The sequence below is a fragment of the Panthera tigris genome, chromosome D4 (assembly GCF_018350195.1).
Source record: "Panthera tigris isolate Pti1 chromosome D4, P.tigris_Pti1_mat1.1, whole genome shotgun sequence".
NCBI lineage: Eukaryota > Metazoa > Chordata > Mammalia > Carnivora > Felidae > Panthera > Panthera tigris.
The window spans coordinates 29863519-29880361 of NC_056672.1; the positions used below are offsets into that span (position 1 = coordinate 29863519).

Here is a 16843-nt window from a genome sequence, read left to right on the forward strand (position 1 = left end):
TTTTTAGTGGTATTGCTGATAATTTTTAAAATATATGCGCAACCATATTGTTTCACAACGAGACATCACTTAATAAACATCAATTACCTCCTAGATGGCGTTCGGGAAGTGGCTTATATTCACTCAAACCAGAATGTGATTGGATCAAGCAAAGCTGAAAATCACATGAGCCGATGGGCAGCACGTGATGTCTTTGAATTGAAGCAGTTTTCCCAGCTTCCTGCTAACATAGCCGTTTGCACTTCTAAGGTAAGAGAACATAGGGTACAGACATGTTTAGTATTTAATCTCATCTTCATAGAAGTTACTTCATAGGATCTTCTCTAAATACTCCCTCGAAAGTAGCTACTTAGACTATAAGTGACATACCAATAAGTATGAAAAACAGAAAACCATTTGGAGCACTGTAGTCACTAAATTATGTTTTATATTAAAAGGCAAATCTAGGGGTGCCTGGATGGCTCAGTTGGTCAAACATCCAACTTTGGCTCAGGTCATGATCTTGCAGTTCGTGGGTTCAAGTCCCATGTTGAGTGCTGTGCTGACAGCTCAGAGCGTGGAGCCTCCGTTGGATTCTGTGTCTTCCTCTCTCTCTGCCCCTCCCCTGCTTGCACTCTGTCTCAAAATAAATAAACATTTAAAAAAATGTTTTTAAATAAATAATAAAAGGCAAATATATATCTAAATGCCTAATAATGTTGAATTATCCCCCCAATAAAAGATTGCTAAAAACAGAAATCTGAGGGGATCATGCAGTTAAATCAGAACCAAAACCACTTCTGCTCATACAGAAAAGGAGAAGTGTATAATTAGATGCCCTTCAAAGTGTTTCACCCTACATAAAGACACACATGGAAGAACTAGCTGCATACAGAATTTATATTTTTAGCAAAAAGATTCATATAATGTTAAAAGTAATAAATTCTTTCTATATGATTTTCTCATTTAAAATTGCTGTTATATAAAAATAAGTCTTTACATAAATGTATTTCATTTACACATAGTCACTTTCATCAAATGTCTGAAAAATATTTTTTTCTCTTTGGCTTGCTGTTCTTTATTTCTAAGCTGAGTATCTGAGGATTAGTTTTTCTACCACTTTACCTGTAGGAGTTAAAAGTGGGTACTGTATGTAACAAGGATACATACTTTGTTTCTAGTTAGTTCTACTTTGAAGAATGAAGGGGTAGGGGGGAATGCCTCTGAACTGTCAAGCTGTCTTTATTTATTTGTTCCTCCTCTGGTTCCACAAAGAATTTGGATTGTCTTAACAATAAAATCAGAATACAAAATGAAATTCAGAACCAAGGAAAATACAAATTAAACTGGAAGTTCAGGACTAAAAGAAAGTTAGAATGCAGATATATAAGACATAGTGTTCTTACCTAGATATATATTTTTTTTTAATGACAAATTTGATCGAGTTTCTTGGCAGACAAAACAAAGGAAGTTAAACCATTTAGTGTTTTCTCAACTACTGCATTTGGAAATGTGTGTGGGCACTTTGGGTGGTCACAGTGACTGAGTGCCCGACTGGCATTAATATCTGAAGGCCAGGGATACTAAATGGCTGTTGTGGGTGGGGGAGTGGGAAGGGCCATCCCACATGCCAAGAATTGTTCTGCTCAAAATGCCATAACACCCTGCTGAGAAACACTGAGCTAAATGGTTGTCCTTAAGAAAAAGGGGGAGAAAAAAAAAAAAAAAAAGCCAGCTCTTCTAGGGAGGAGGAAAACTCTCTTCCAAGCACTTAATTTGAGGAAATTTGTCACCTGGAATTTTAAATGAGGACATTGAATGATCTAGTGAACAGCCTGTTGTCTTATAATATGCTTGGAGTAAATGTAAATAACAGATTTTGGAAGACCGTGCTTTTAGCATTTTTTATTGTAATCCAAAGGGACAATGCAATGCATGAAGGTATAGTTTCATGACCCAAGTATGCTGCTTTTTTATATTCTCATTTCATCTAGATACCATTTCTCAACCAACACTGTAGAGAACATTTCTCTACTTTGCCTATCTTGTAGGAACTATCTGAAAAAACTAATCAGCAATATGCTGTGTCTGCCAGAAATTGGCTGTATTAGAGCCAGCAGAATTTCTTAAATAGACAACTGATTTTTTATTAGGGCTTTTTTTTTTTTTCAACCATACCTTTTTTTTTTTTTTAAATCATGCCCTTATCCAAACAAATTTTAATGTGAAAATGTCACATAATTTGGCAAACCCCTATAGTAGATGTCAATGAAATAATTTAATTGGCTATTGGTTGTTAGTTTATTTACATATTTCTCAGAGAAGAAATTTGCAGCCTCATATGATTCTTCCCACAATGGACCTGAGAAGCAACCCCCTACATATAAAAGCAATAAAATATCCCTTTGGAAACTTCTTCAGGAAAGTTATAAAAATGAAAATGCTAGAAATATGCTTTGCCCTTAATACCAGTAGTTCTGAATCTTTTTTAGCCCCCAAATTCTTGAGGGCGACAGCACAATCTCATCAGGAACTTTGTCTCTTCACAGTGATTTTCAGAGTGAGGCACATTTCTTACTGAGAAACAAGTTGTAATATTCATCCTCTAGGATTTCTAATATGCCCTTTGAGGCTGTATGTCTCCCCATCACACACAGACCAACTTAGTAAACCTGAAGAAGGGAGTATGAAGAAATGTGTTGTTTAGTGACTAAATCATAGTGGGTGTAGAATATTCAGGGAAGTTTTAAAGCCACTAAGCAGGATGTCCAATCCCATGCCACCAATGCTAGCAGGCCAAGAACAGTCTGTACAAACACACTGATTACAGTGGCCAACTTCTTTAAATCAATACTTGATACAGCAAAATTCCAACAGAATAAGATTGAGTCCCTCAGATTTTACCTCTACTGTTTAATACATCAGGTTAATAATATGGCTGTACTTTCTTGAAAGTTGTAATGTATTACCTATATGCAAAAATCACCTGGGGACAGTATATAAACTTAGCATTCAAAAAGAAAAATCTTACTTATTATAAGAAAATCAGAGTTTTCAAAATAGATAGTGCTCATACATATTTATGATGTTCTTAGTTTTTCACCAACCTCAAAAACTAAACCTACTGTATTTTTTACATAAAACTACAACCCCTGAGATATATCTCATACTTTCCTCATTTTGTTTAATTTGTAATAAAGATCTCACATAATGAGTTTCCTTTTCAGTTTGTTGAACTCTGTACTCTTCTGGGGGCAGGAAGAATTTTGATAGCTACAATTAGCCTATGGCATGCACTCTACTCAGAATGTCAGAGTTTAAATTCTAGCTCTCTCGCATACTTCCTGTGTGACCATGAGAAAGGGACTCACTTTCTCTGTGCTTCACTTTCTTTGTGTTTAAAATACAAATAATTATACTTATTACCTCAAAAAGTTGCAAAGACTGAGGTAAAAATGCTCTGAACAGTACCTGACACAAAGTAAGCACTCAATGAATAATAAGTATTGTTATTATTACCACTGGATAAGACTAATGTCAGGTCTCTAATTCTCCTGGAAGATGGGTGGGGCTTAATGAGGAAAAATAATCCATAAATAGTTGTATGCAGCCATATTTAATTATAAATTTTAAAAATGGGTGATATTAGCAGATCTGGGGCTTTGGACTCCCTTTAAAAGGAAAACAAGAAGGGCACCTGGGTGGCTCAGTTGGGTAAGCATGTGACTTTGATTCAGGTCATGATCTCACAGCTCATGAGTTTGAGCCCTGCATTGGGCTCTGTGCTGACAGCTCAGAGCCTGAGCCTGCTTTGGACTCTGTGTTTCCTTCTCTCTCTGCCCTTCTCCCTCCCTCCCTCCCCGCCTCCTCTCTCTCTCTCTCTCTCTCTCTCTCTCTCTCTCTCTCTCTGTCTCAAAAATAAATAAGCATTAAAGAAGTTTTTTAAATAAAAAAAAGAAAAACAAGAATATCTTTCATAATTTTGTATGTGACTACTGAGTTTTTGCTTATGAAAATAGAAAGCCACTCATTACTTTATATTAGTTTATTTTAGATATTCTGTGTTAGAATTGAAGATAATAGTAACTTTTCTATTTAAAGCTGATAGATTATTTTCTGTTTTGATTCTTCAATTGAAGTGACTGCTTTTAATTCAAGATATTGCCATAGCTGCTGACAGACATTCAAATGAGTGAGACATCACTCTGCCATCAGACTAATCCTTTTGCATTAATCTCTGTACATAATATTCTTGGTTCTCCTCATTATAAGTCTTCTGGAAACCAAAGACTACCTCAGTAATGTCAGGGAAATGGAACAATGATAGTATCATTTTTCTCTTTACTAAAACTACTTATAAAGATGGTTAAATTAAGGATTTCTGAAGATACTTTAAAAAAAATACATTATTTTACATATATGAGATATTGACAACATTTCAAAGCCATCTCAGAATTTTTACAAAAAAAAAAAATGTTCACATTCACTGATTTCATCGTATCTGGTCAAAATTACTTCAGCGCCTTTAATGAATAAGTCAGTGAAACATACCATCATCTTCGATTAGAGATTTGGGTGTCACTCCCTGAGAGGTTTTGCAGCTTGTAGTGTGTGGTGGGTGGCAACAGTGAATTTGCAGTTTTGAAAAAAAATTAAAAATGGTTAAGGAAGGAAAAGAGAATAAGGTAAAGGGAAACAAAGCAAGGTAAAAGCAATAGTGTCAGAAATTATCTGCAAACCTCTTGCTTCTAAAGTCTCCAGAAATCCCCAGACCTCCCACCTACAGTACAGTATCTTTCATCTTAGAGCTCACATCCAGAACCTTTATTACTGAGAATTCTTCTGAGTGCTTCTTGTCTGTCACCAAAGTTTTATTAGAGACCTTTGTTTGTGTTTGAAAAGACTGTGTGTGTGTGTGTGTGTGTGTGTGTGTGTGCACGCGCGCGTGTGTGTGGTCTGTGTGTGTCTGTGTGTGTGTCTGCAGCCAGAGGCAGATATGTTGTCTCGTTTCCTAAGAAAAAGAAAACAAATCCTATTTCTTTGTATGAAGGTAATACGTGATTAGCAAGTGGTCACAATACGCAGATGTTTCACTTTCCAAGGAATACTGTAGTTGAATCCAAGTAAGGGCTTTTAACTAAATTGCAAAGAAATACACTAAATGGAAAAGTTACAAAAGAGAAGTAGTGTATACCACAATCCTTGATAAACTCCTGTGGTCTTCAGAGTTTCTCAGTCCTTTTGATATAATTATTGATAGCCAAAATGACAAGAGCTCTGAACCTGCTTTTCAAATTCAACCATATATTAAGAAGAGGCCTAAAATACACAGCCTTTTCCATGTTGCCTTCGCTTTCTTATAGTTTATACTTTTATAAATTAATTTCTATTTATGTAACATATTTTATAGATGTCTTGAATGAAAACCTGTCTCTCCTATAATAAATTTCTGATCATACCTTTGTTATTGAGTAATGCAAACTATGTAAGATAAGAACTCGTTTTGCCTTAAATTGTACTTAGATATTTTAGAACCATGTCTGAAGACAGCTTATTTTAAAAGATGAGATGTCTGGTAACAAGAGGGAAAACCTGTATGATTTAGGTCTAACCTCAGACCAGAAAGAAACGCTTTAAGCATTTGAAAGAACTGATAATACCTTTATTAGAGCTAATTTGTTCCTTTAATATATGGAAGTATGTCACAGAATTTAGCTATACCTGTTTGTGATGTGCTGCCTCATTTTTTCAGTCAACTGCATGTTTTCAACTTAAGTATACTTAAAGTTTTCTGAAAAGAAATGTACAAAGACAGCATTCAATTAAGGATTAATCACTATGGCAACTGAGACCTGGTGACTGAGAGGGGGAGGATGTATTCTCACTCAGTTTCCTGCCAGCTGTCATGGTCAACCTCTGCTGCCTGAATCCAAGCCAAAATATAGACTGTGACCAACTCTAAGAAACTATATCTGTATTTTTATAAATTGGTACAAGTATCAGACTATAAAAGAAGACTTAATCCCCTGAATTGGATGACAGACACTTGGCACTCTTGCCAGTGTTTGACAGAGAAATAACGGGTCGCTTTGTAGTAAAACCTGGATTAATAGTAAACCCTTCTTTATGTTATTGCAGTGTGGTGTAAACGAGAGGCCTGCGCATGCTGTCGGCCCAGGCTGGAGGGGGGGAGCGTGGGGAAGGGTGCCTTTTATAACCCGTGCAGGTTTAAGCACTGTTCAGAATACTGTAAATACAAAATGTCGTGTTAGTAAGAACTCCTCTTTCTTGTATTTGTATTAGGTTGGCATTTTGTAGATTACTTAAAGAAAGGCTCTCTATGAGCTATGGTGGATTTGATTGCAGTATGTTTATACAGCTTTTGGAGTCAGCAAGGAGGGATGGACTGTTTACAATGAAGCAGACTTTAGGGAGATATAGCATTCCATTATCCTATTTTTCAGGATACTGAATGGCATGATGGTTTAAAGTAATCGTTCACAAATGACTGGTTTATGAAGTAGTTGAGTAAGGAAGGTTTATGGTTTCAGCATGTAACGGAATTAACTCTTACTGGGTGGGATTTTTCATGGTTTGATCATTTTTCTTTCTGTAGCTAGATGTTAATTTTATGGTATTTATATTAGAAAGTTATTCCTTCACATAATCTTAGGAGAGATCAAGAGTGTTTAAATTTTGTGTGTATATGTATGAAATTATGTAACTAGTGTTGGCATGACAAGTTTGATTCTTTGGAACTAGGATTGATTCAGAAAGATAGTGTATCATTTGTGAAGAACACCTGTTACCTAGTCAGAGCAAGGAGAATCTGCTGTTACCTTTAAACATGCACACCTACTTCCCTCCTAGCTGATGGCTACAAGTAGATGTGGTGTTCTTCCTCACAGTGGTATTACCAGGATTAACAAAGAAACGGGACTACTGACCTGATGTGTACAAAACACATTCAGCTCCTTGTGATAAAGGCATTAAAACTACTCAAAATATAAATTTTTATTTTTTGTAATTATTATTATTGCTGATCAGTAAGGGTGATGAGTGAAACTCCCTCTCTTATTCTCTACAATGACCCAATACAATTTCTGTTGCTGATAGTACCAATAATAGCATATGTTAGAATACCATAAAAGATATCTAGCATTCTCTAATTGTATAGACAAAGGACCTACCTTGAGCTAGGACTCATTTTTCATGAAGAATTCTATAGAAAAAAATTATATTTGAAAAGAATTATTAACTAATTTCACAATGAACTGAACTGAGAAAAAATAATCTTTGCCTATCAGGAAATAGTTGTATTCTAACTCTCCCAGCTGGCCATTGTTCCAATTGCACAGTAGATAGATGTCGCTTCTTGGAACAATTTCTCTGTTTAAATAGCTGGAAGATTAATTCTAAATAGTTAAAAAAATACTATTTCTTCAAATAATGCCTTCTCATTAACAATATAAAAGCTTAGAGATATAAGACCTCATTGAACTCTGATTGACTTTACCTCATGACTTAAAGAAATTTAAGCACTTAATAGCCCTTTTCAACGTATATTTTATCCTTCTATGAAAACCGGTTAGCAATTGGAATGGCCACTTAATGGAAATACCTATTGCCTTTTCATCTGAGAATCTTGTTTCTAAACATATGAATTCTGAATTTTTATAGGATGAATGAGGCAAAATTATAAGACTAGCAAAACATAGTATTTCAGAATTTGGAGGATTCTTGGAGACTATTTAATGCAAAAGTATCATTTTACTGATTTTTAAAAATGAGAGGGTAAGTGAATTCCCTCAGGCTCAATAGTGTCAGTCAATTTAAATCCCTAGTCTTTCAATCCATCTATCTTCTCTTGTGCCTTTTCCTCAGTTTCTTTGGCTTCTATTTTGTTCTGGTGGTTTTACTTTTTTTTTTTTCCTCCATTTTACTTTTCAAATATGACAAATCAGTCTGATTTTTCAAAATAACTTGCTTGTGAAGAATCACCCTCACTTTAGCAGTTAAACAAAAAAATTTAAGTGGACTGAATGTATCCTTCACTTTAAAAAATATTTTGTTAGATAGTTAAAGCTCTGTCTGGACTCAAGAAATAACAGTCACACTGTTGGCACTATCTACTGTGCCAAAGATGTTTTGGCAAAGACATGATTTTTTTGCTTTTTTCTCTTATGCTTTTTCTCCACCAGGAATAACCTTGAGCCTTAATTTTTTCATCCCCCCAAATCTCCGTATCTCTTTACCTTTCAGAACCTACCTCAGATCCTGTTGTCTCTTCCACAAAGCCTGACCCAGCTCCTCCCTAAGTTGGAACTAAGATGTCCTTCTTACACTCTTTCTGCTTCACCCAATAGTACTTTCTATGGCCTGTTATTCTAAAATATGACTTCCAAATTTGTTTTATAAGTACACATCTTCTTCTTCTTTTCTAATGAAACTCTAGACTTCTAAATAGCAGGATATATCCCTGACTCATTTTTGATAACCACAGAGATTTAAAATAGTGTCTTATGTATATATATATATATATATATATATATATATATATATGTATATATATATATATATATATATACATATATATATATAATTATATATTGTATTGTGTATATATATATATATATATATATATATATAATTGATACCTTATGAATAAATTTATGTTTTCAGTTGCAGTAAGGTTACAGTGAACCCATCACTATGTTTTGAGAATTTTAAGTGGTTTACACTATTCCATGAACAACTTTCCTGGTTTTCCTGGAAATCCTCTGCAGATGACTTAAACGTTGTCAGAGCTACCACTGGACATATTAATTGAGCCAGGGAAAATAGTCCCTCCTTATTGAATGAGAAGTATTCTCAGGTTGCCTGGCACCCATGCTTTTCAATAAATTTACTCAGTCTACACCTCTATATCCATATCATCTACTGTCTGATCCTCCACTCCAGGTGGACCCATTCAAGTTCCACTTCCCTCAGTCTTCAGAGATCACTCTGTTCCAAGTTCCCTTCACACCCATACTCTGCACCAGTCATCATTGTAGACACGGTGGACACCATATTAGTGTTGCTTACCTCAAATGTGTTTGTTCTCTCCTTGGGTAGGTTACAGGCTGCTTAAGGATTAGGACCATTGTGTACACTTTCATAAACAGCACAGCCTAGCAACAGGCAGCACAGAGTGGGAGTGCAGAAAATGATGGTCACTTGAATTCCTGTGTGAAAGTATTACATAAGGCACAACCATCTTCACCATGAAGTCAAGGCTTCTCAAGTCTTAGCTCCACAAGTTAACGTCAAATAGAGTACACTGGCAGATCATGTAAAGATCTTAGTCATTTTAGAGCAGCATAAATGCTGGTATTCTTCATTTGCACTCCATACGTGCCATTTGTTGGCTGCAGTGCTGGTATAGGAAACCCACTCAAGAAGGGAGAACATGGGTAACAGTGCCAGAAAAGATATCCCTACCCATTTATGACTTTGTGAGCTTTCCTCATCTAGCAGTAATACATCTAAACAATCACTTAGGACCTCAAGTTTCTGCCTTCCAAAGTTATGTGAAATGTCTTATCATGCTTCTTTTCCATGGCACATAAGGCCGATCTCAATTTGGCCCTAGCCTGCTTTTTCATTTTCATTCTGAGACACTCATTCAAAATTATTGATACTCTGTACCAGGCACTGTGCTAGACACTGGGGATGTAAAGATGAACAGACTCTTCTGGTCAGCTTTCAGACTGTGAACCAGTCTATGGGCACACCGTGGACTTTTACCCTGCCATGCCTTTGCTCCTGTGCTGCTTTTGCTTAAAATTCCATTTCACCTATGTCTGCTTATTGAACTCCTCCCCCTTGTATCATCAAAGACAGCTGTCCCCTAAGGCCTCTCCAAAGCAGTGTAAATGTCTTCCTCATCTTCATTTTTACGTGTGTGTATCTGCTATAGTACTTACCATTGTATTATGTGATACTGTATATATGTCTACAGGATACTTTCAGCTGCAAGGAATAGGATAACCATCTACAATTAGCCTATACAAACAGACACGTGAAAAGATGCTCAACATCACTAATCATCAGGGAAATGCAAATAAAAAATACAATGAGATATCACCTCACACCTGTCAGAATGGCTAAAATCAGAAACACAAGAAACAACAAGTGTTGGTGAGGACATGGAGAAAAAGGAACCCTCGTGCACTGTTGATGGGAATGCAAACTGGTACAGTCACTACAGAAAACAGTAGGGAGGTTCCTCAAAAAATTTGAAAAAATAGATCCAGTAATTCCACTACTGGGTATTTGTCCCCCCCCCCCAAAAATGAAAACACTAGTTCAAAAAGATAGATGCACCCTTATGTTTATTGTAGCATTATTTACAGTGGCAGAGATAGGGAAGCAACACAAGTGTCTATCAATAGATGAATGGATAAAGAAGATGTGGTGTATGCACACAATGGAATTTTACTCAGCCACAAAAAAGAATGAGATCTTGCCATTTGCAACAACATGAATGGACCTAGAGGACACTATGCCAAGTAAAATAAGTCAGAGAAAGACAAACACCATATGACTTCACTTACATGTGGAATCTAAAAAACAAAACAAACGAATAAATAAACAAAAAGCAGAAACAGACCCATAAATACAGAGAACAAACTGATAGTTGCCAGAGGAGAGAGGGTGGGGGGATGGGCAAAATGGGTGAAGGGAAGTGGGAGATACAGGCTTCCAGTTCTGGAATGAATAGTCCCAGGGCTGAAAGGTACAGCATAGGGAATACAGTCAATGGTATTATAATAGTGGTGACAGATGGTAGCTACACTTGTGGTGAGCCTAGTACAATGTATAGACATATCAAATCACTATGAAACTAATGTAACATTGTATGTCAGTTATATTTCAATAAAGATAATTGATTAATTAATAAAAGTGACCTATACAGTGGGCCATTAACTAACTAGTTCACATAATGGCAAGCCTGTTGAGGGGTATTTCTAGGTTTAGTGCTATAGCCCAATGACATCATAAGGATTCAGGCTTTCTCATTTTCTGCGTCATTGGCCTTGGTAAGTCAACATTTAGTGCCTGGGCCTTTTGACTCATGTTGCAGGATGACCACTGCATCTCAAGAACTCATTCTCTTATACAAATGCATCATCCAAAGACAGAAAGGTATGGTTCTCTCATACATGTCTCCTTTTGTTGAGGAGAACAATCTTTGTTGCAAAACATGACTAGCTTGCCTAATCTCCATTTATTCCCCACCCCCCAGGCCCCCCACCCCGAGAACTGAGAGAGCAATCCACCATCCCGGAGCACATCTCTAAGAGAACTCCAATTTTGTTCAGACAACAAAGAAAGTAACAGTGGCTGTTGATAGGCCATCAACAATGTCTGCCATTATATTCCTGGTTAGACTGTGAAACTCATTTGTGTTAGGAATGGAAGCTTATTCTTTTATTCCCTGGAGCTAGAATAGTACCTGGTACATAGATATTCAATCAGAGCTTACTGATTTTAATTGAATTTCTAGTAGCTATTAACTACAGCCTTTTCAAAGAGAGTCTACAAATAAAAAATGTGAGGAATTACTCTAATTTTTAATATGAACATGAATTCTTGTGCAGTGCAGTGGCTTTAGGCAGGATAAATATGTTTGAACTGTGGTCCCTAATCTAACATTGGAATTTGTGATATTTTTGCAATTTTCCTGATGAGGATAATATCCCCTTTAACATGACCAGAGTCAGCTCTCACCGCTTTTATGTTAAGATTGTTGGTAAGCTGATGTTTTATTTTAAAGGTACTCTTGAGGCGCCTGGGTGGCTCAGTCGGTTGAGCGTCCAACTTCGGCCCAGGTCATGATCTCATGGTCTGTGAGTTCGAGCCCCGCGTCGGGCTGTGTGCTGACAGCTCAGAGCCTGGAGCCTGCTTTGGATTCTGTGTCTCCCTCTCTCTCTGCCCCTCCCCTGCTCATGCTCTGCCTCTCTCTCTCTGTGTCAAAAACAAATAAAACATTAAAAAATTAAAAAAAAAATTTTTTTAATAAAAAAAAGGGACTCTCATCTCGTAGCCAAGTTACTATCAGAATCAACTTTCAATTAATCTGTAAACAATTTTCATGACTGTAGCAGCAACTGCTTAAAAAATGGAATTGGAAAGCCATAACCTGCTTTTTATTCAGCATATAAGGCTATCCTCTTACTGTTGCCAGGTGAAGTAATGAATACCTTAAGAGGAAGAACTTTTTGCTTTTGGTAAATTGTCTTCCAAAAATTTTTCTTACTTGCGTTATGTTTTTTCATCCAACATTCATTTATTGAAAGGCTGTCGGCTAAATGACTCAGGACTCAATATGAAAAAATATATATATGGTTGCTCTCTGTGTTAGAGGCATGTATAGCTCCAGTTACATAGGTAAGGTCTAAGCAATCAAAATAGTTTCCAATAGAATAGGGGCCCTACCTATTCAAAGAGAGCCCCCTGGTCTTGTATTCCTTTGGCGGGTGAAATTAGGATTTTTGGCCTACATGCAACATTGTTGCTGCTTGGCTTGGTATGTTGTATGTGATTATATAACATTTTAAATAAAGGTAGATTCCATTTATATAATAAAGCTATCAAATGAGAAATTGAAATAACAATGCAAGAAAAAAAAAGTACGCAAGGAAAATCTCATGAATCTGGACCTTCAAGCATGGGTAGAACTATGTTGGGCAGAAGGCAAGGCTGAGGAAATTTGGCTTCAGAAATGGATATCCATGATGTGTTTGGCAGTAGTGAGAAGATTAGCCTAACCAAGCCAGCATCTATTGGACATCAGGAAGAGTAAGACTGCATTGAGGGAACACATCATGAAAGGCCTTGCATGTAGAGAAATAATCAAAAGATGTTAAACTGACCTGAACAGACTGAAATGTTAGAGTTTATACTCCGACAAGTAACTTTCAACATGTGCATAATATCTAACCATTCCCTAGTGAAGAAGGCTAAGAGCCAGGCCTGGAGCTGGTAATCATTATTCTAGACAGAAAGACCCTTCTGTTTTCACTCAAGAAGGGGGGAAGCCTTTTCCTGTGTGTAGGCATAAAGCTGGGTAAAACCAAAATCCACTCTCGATCATCCTGGTCAGAGTTTCCAGCATGGAGGTATCATGTATGTGCTGATTGAAGGCATGTCAGCTTATTGTAGATGAGCAGTTCCCAAAATGTGGTCCATGGACCCCTAAGATATCTGAGACTCCTTCAGGGGTCTGCAAGGTCCGAACTATTCTCAGAATAACTTGAAGTGCCTTTTTCACTTGTTGACATTGCACAAATGGTGTAAAAGTAATGGTGAGAAAACTGCTGGCAGCTTATCATGAATCATTCAGTGGCCCCAAATCATACCTAGTAGTCTCTGGATTCTGTACATACTTGCAGGACAAGGAAGCTATTTTCTCTGATGAATATCTTTTTTTTTTTTTTTAACATTTATTTATTTTTGAGACAGAGAGAGACAGAGCATGAACAGGGGAGGGTCAGAGAGAGGGAGACACAGAATCTGAAACAGGCTCCAGGCTCTGAGCTGTCAGCACAGAGCCCAACGCGGGGCTCGAACTCACGGACCGCGAGATCATGACCCGAGCTGAAGTTGGCCGCTTAAACCGACTGTCTGATGAATATCTTTGATTGATTTTTATCCTTGATAAAAATGGCTCGTTTTATCAAATCTCAACCTTTTATACTCATCTTTCATTCTATTCTGTTTGCTAAAATAGGGAGTGTACATAAGCACTTGTACACCTGAGCTGCAAAGTGAACTAGCCACCTTTTTTTTTAATAAAACATCATTTGTACTTGAAAGAATTGCTGACAGACAGACTGGTTATTTGGATTTGGTAGGTAATTTCTTAAAAATGAACCTAGTGAGTTTGGTACTTCAAGGAAACCAGTGGGCATGGACGTGTTGCCAGGGATAAATTCAAGCTTTCAATTAAAATGTTGAAAATTGGGGCGCCTGGGTGGCTCGGTCGGTTGAGTGTCCGACTTTGGCTCAGGTCATGATCTCACAGTCTGTGAGTTCGAGCCCCGCGTCGGGCTCTGTGCTGACAGCTCAGAGCCTGGAGCCTGTTTCAGATTCTGTGTCTCCCTCTCTCTGTGACCCTCCCCCATTCATGCTCTGTCTCTCTCTGTCTCAAAAATAAATAAAAACGTTTAAAAAAAATTTTTTTTTTAAAATAAAATAAAATAAAATGTTGAAAATCTTGTATCTTCCACCATGACCATGACGCATTCCCCATACTTACATATTTTTTCCTGATGCAATAGGTGGTGATAACAACAAATATGACTTACCAATGCTGTGTAATTGAATGTGTCACATTTTAAAGATCTACATAACTCAGTTCATTGGTATTTCCAAATGACCAAGTGAATATCACTGTCATGCTTGGGGAAAAAAATCCGGCCAAAGTACAACATATGCCAATGAATTTTAATAATGTAAAAATTTACTGATATGGTTTCAGATTTTACATGAAACTAACCTTAACTGAGTTTTGATATAGCATCAAAAAATATTTACAATTATCTGAAAAGGCCATTAAAATATTCTTCCCTTTTCTAACGACATGTCTACATGATGCTGATTTTCTTCATATACTCCAACCAAAACAACCTTGTTGCAACAGATTGAATGCAGAAGCCAGATATGAGACTCTAGCTGTCTTTTATTAATCCAGATGTTAAAGATAGTTAAAAAATATAAAAACAATAGCCACTATTCATGTTAATTTTTTGTTTGCTTGGAAAATGTAAAATGTTTTGTTGTTATTGTTGTTAAAAAAGTTATTCAGGGGCAGCCTGGGTGGCTCAGTCAATTAAGCATCCAACTCTTGATTTTGGTTAAGGTCACAATCTCACAGTTCGTGATATCAAACCCTGATTCAGGCCCCACACTGATGGTGCAGATTCTCTCTCTCCCTCTCTCTCTGCCCCTCCCCTGCTTGTGTCATGCAAGTGCATGTGCACATGCTCACTCTTGCAAAATGAATAAACATTTAAAAATAAACAAAAATAAAAAGAGTTTTTCGGGTTAACATGTAATTGGCTTATTGTTATTTATTTTTTTTAAATAATTTATTTTTGGGAGAGTACAAGTGGGGGAGGGGCAGAGAGAGGGGGACAGAGGATCCGAAGTCGGCTCTGCGCTGACAGTGCAGCGCCCAATGTGGGGCTCGAACTCACAAACTGCGAAATCATGACCTAAGCTGAAGTCAGATGCTCAACTGAGCCACCCAGGTGCCCCAGCTTATTGTTATTTTTAATGGATTAACTAATATTTTTGAATGTTTAATAGGTAAAACACACACAAACAAAAGCTCTTTGGGGTCCTTAATAATTTTTAAAGTGTAAAGAGGTTTTAAGACCCATAGTTTCAGAACTGCCATCTTGGACCATATGAAGAGAGGATCCTGATCATTAAATTCACTTCTAGTGGGATATACTTTTAATTGGCCTTTCTCTGTGTAAAAGCTTTACTTCCTTTTCTACAGGATTCAAGAAGGCACATCAGAATGATGTGGCCATACAGAATCCACTCTAATTTGCTAATTTCAGTACTTTATTATTAATAATAATCAAATTTCAGTACTTTATTATTAATAATAATCTGCATCAAACATCACAGCTAATTGCAATGTCTCTCATTTGGGACATGCTTGAAATGATCTTCCCAAGATGCTAGAGAACCATTGGTGGCTTTGTCAGCCTACATTTAGAAGCCTTAACTCCAGCCAGAGGCCTGAAGGAAGCAAGGGAGGAGCCTAAGCTCCCTGTGGGAAATGCCAGCTGCTGAAAAGGCAGGTAGGGACAGATGCCTGCCAAGGAAGGCTTTCTTTAAATATTTTTCCATCAGCACCACCTTCTGTGATCTTTTCACATACCAGGTATTATTAATATTAAGTACAGGACCTTCAAATGGTCTTTAGATAAAGTTTTACCATAATGCAAGTAATACATATAAAGATTTGAAACTGTGTCAGGGCTACAAGATGCTAAGGACCTACTGATTACTACTTTCTCAAGATCTTATAAGGACTGCTAGAACTGTGAATTTTATTTTGTTTTTTTAAATGTTTATTTTTGAAAGAGAGAACACAAGCAGAGGAGGGGCAGAGGGAGAGAGGGAGACACAGAATCCAAAGCAGCCTCCAAGCTCTGAGCTGTCAGCATAGAGCCCAGCATAGGACTCCCAACTCATGAGCAGTGAGGTCATGACCTGAGCCAAAGTCAGATGCTCAACCAACTGAACCACCCAGGCGCCCAGAATTGTGAATTTTAAATATGAAAGAGACCAATGGGAGTCCCTGATCCAAATTCCTACCCCCTTAGGTCCTGATCCCCAAATCACTCATTATCCCCCAGGGTAATGAGGCTCAAAAAGTTAACAAAACTTCCCCAGTTTCCTCTGGACCCTAGGGCCCAAGGTGCTGAGTCCAGTGCTCTGACTGCCACTGTCTCACCTGGCCTGTTCCCACAGATGACTGTTCTGGCAGTGTCTTCAGGGTCACAGATCCCAAGGAGATGGGGCTTTTCTATTTCTGTTTGCAGTGTGTGCTGCATGCCCCATAATACTCACCTGTTCTCCCAGGGTTAGGTATATACGTCTATCAGATAATGAGAAATGGACTGTTGTGGATAAAAAAGGAACCTAGGCTCAGGACAGCCATTATAAAGTTGTTCTGTTGTGACTCACTTAGAAAGCAAAATACTATTAAAAATATAGAGAGATACAGATACAGGTAGAGATACATAGATATAGCTGGATTGTAACTATTACTTCTTCCAGGAGTAAAGCAGAATGG

General features: G+C 37.3%; 1 protein-coding gene across 5 annotated transcripts in view; it reads left to right on the forward strand.

Moving 5' to 3' along the window:
* ERCC6L2 (ERCC excision repair 6 like 2) overlaps positions 1-16843 on the forward strand; it is a 131763-nt gene that overhangs the window by 98908 nt on the left and 16012 nt on the right. For all 5 annotated transcript variants that reach the window (XM_007089010.3, XM_042963685.1, XM_042963682.1 and 2 more), the window contains one exon: positions 95-249. In XM_007089010.3, the coding sequence (XP_007089072.3) occupies positions 95-249 (155 nt within the window). The remainder of the gene's footprint in view (positions 1-94; positions 250-16843) is intronic.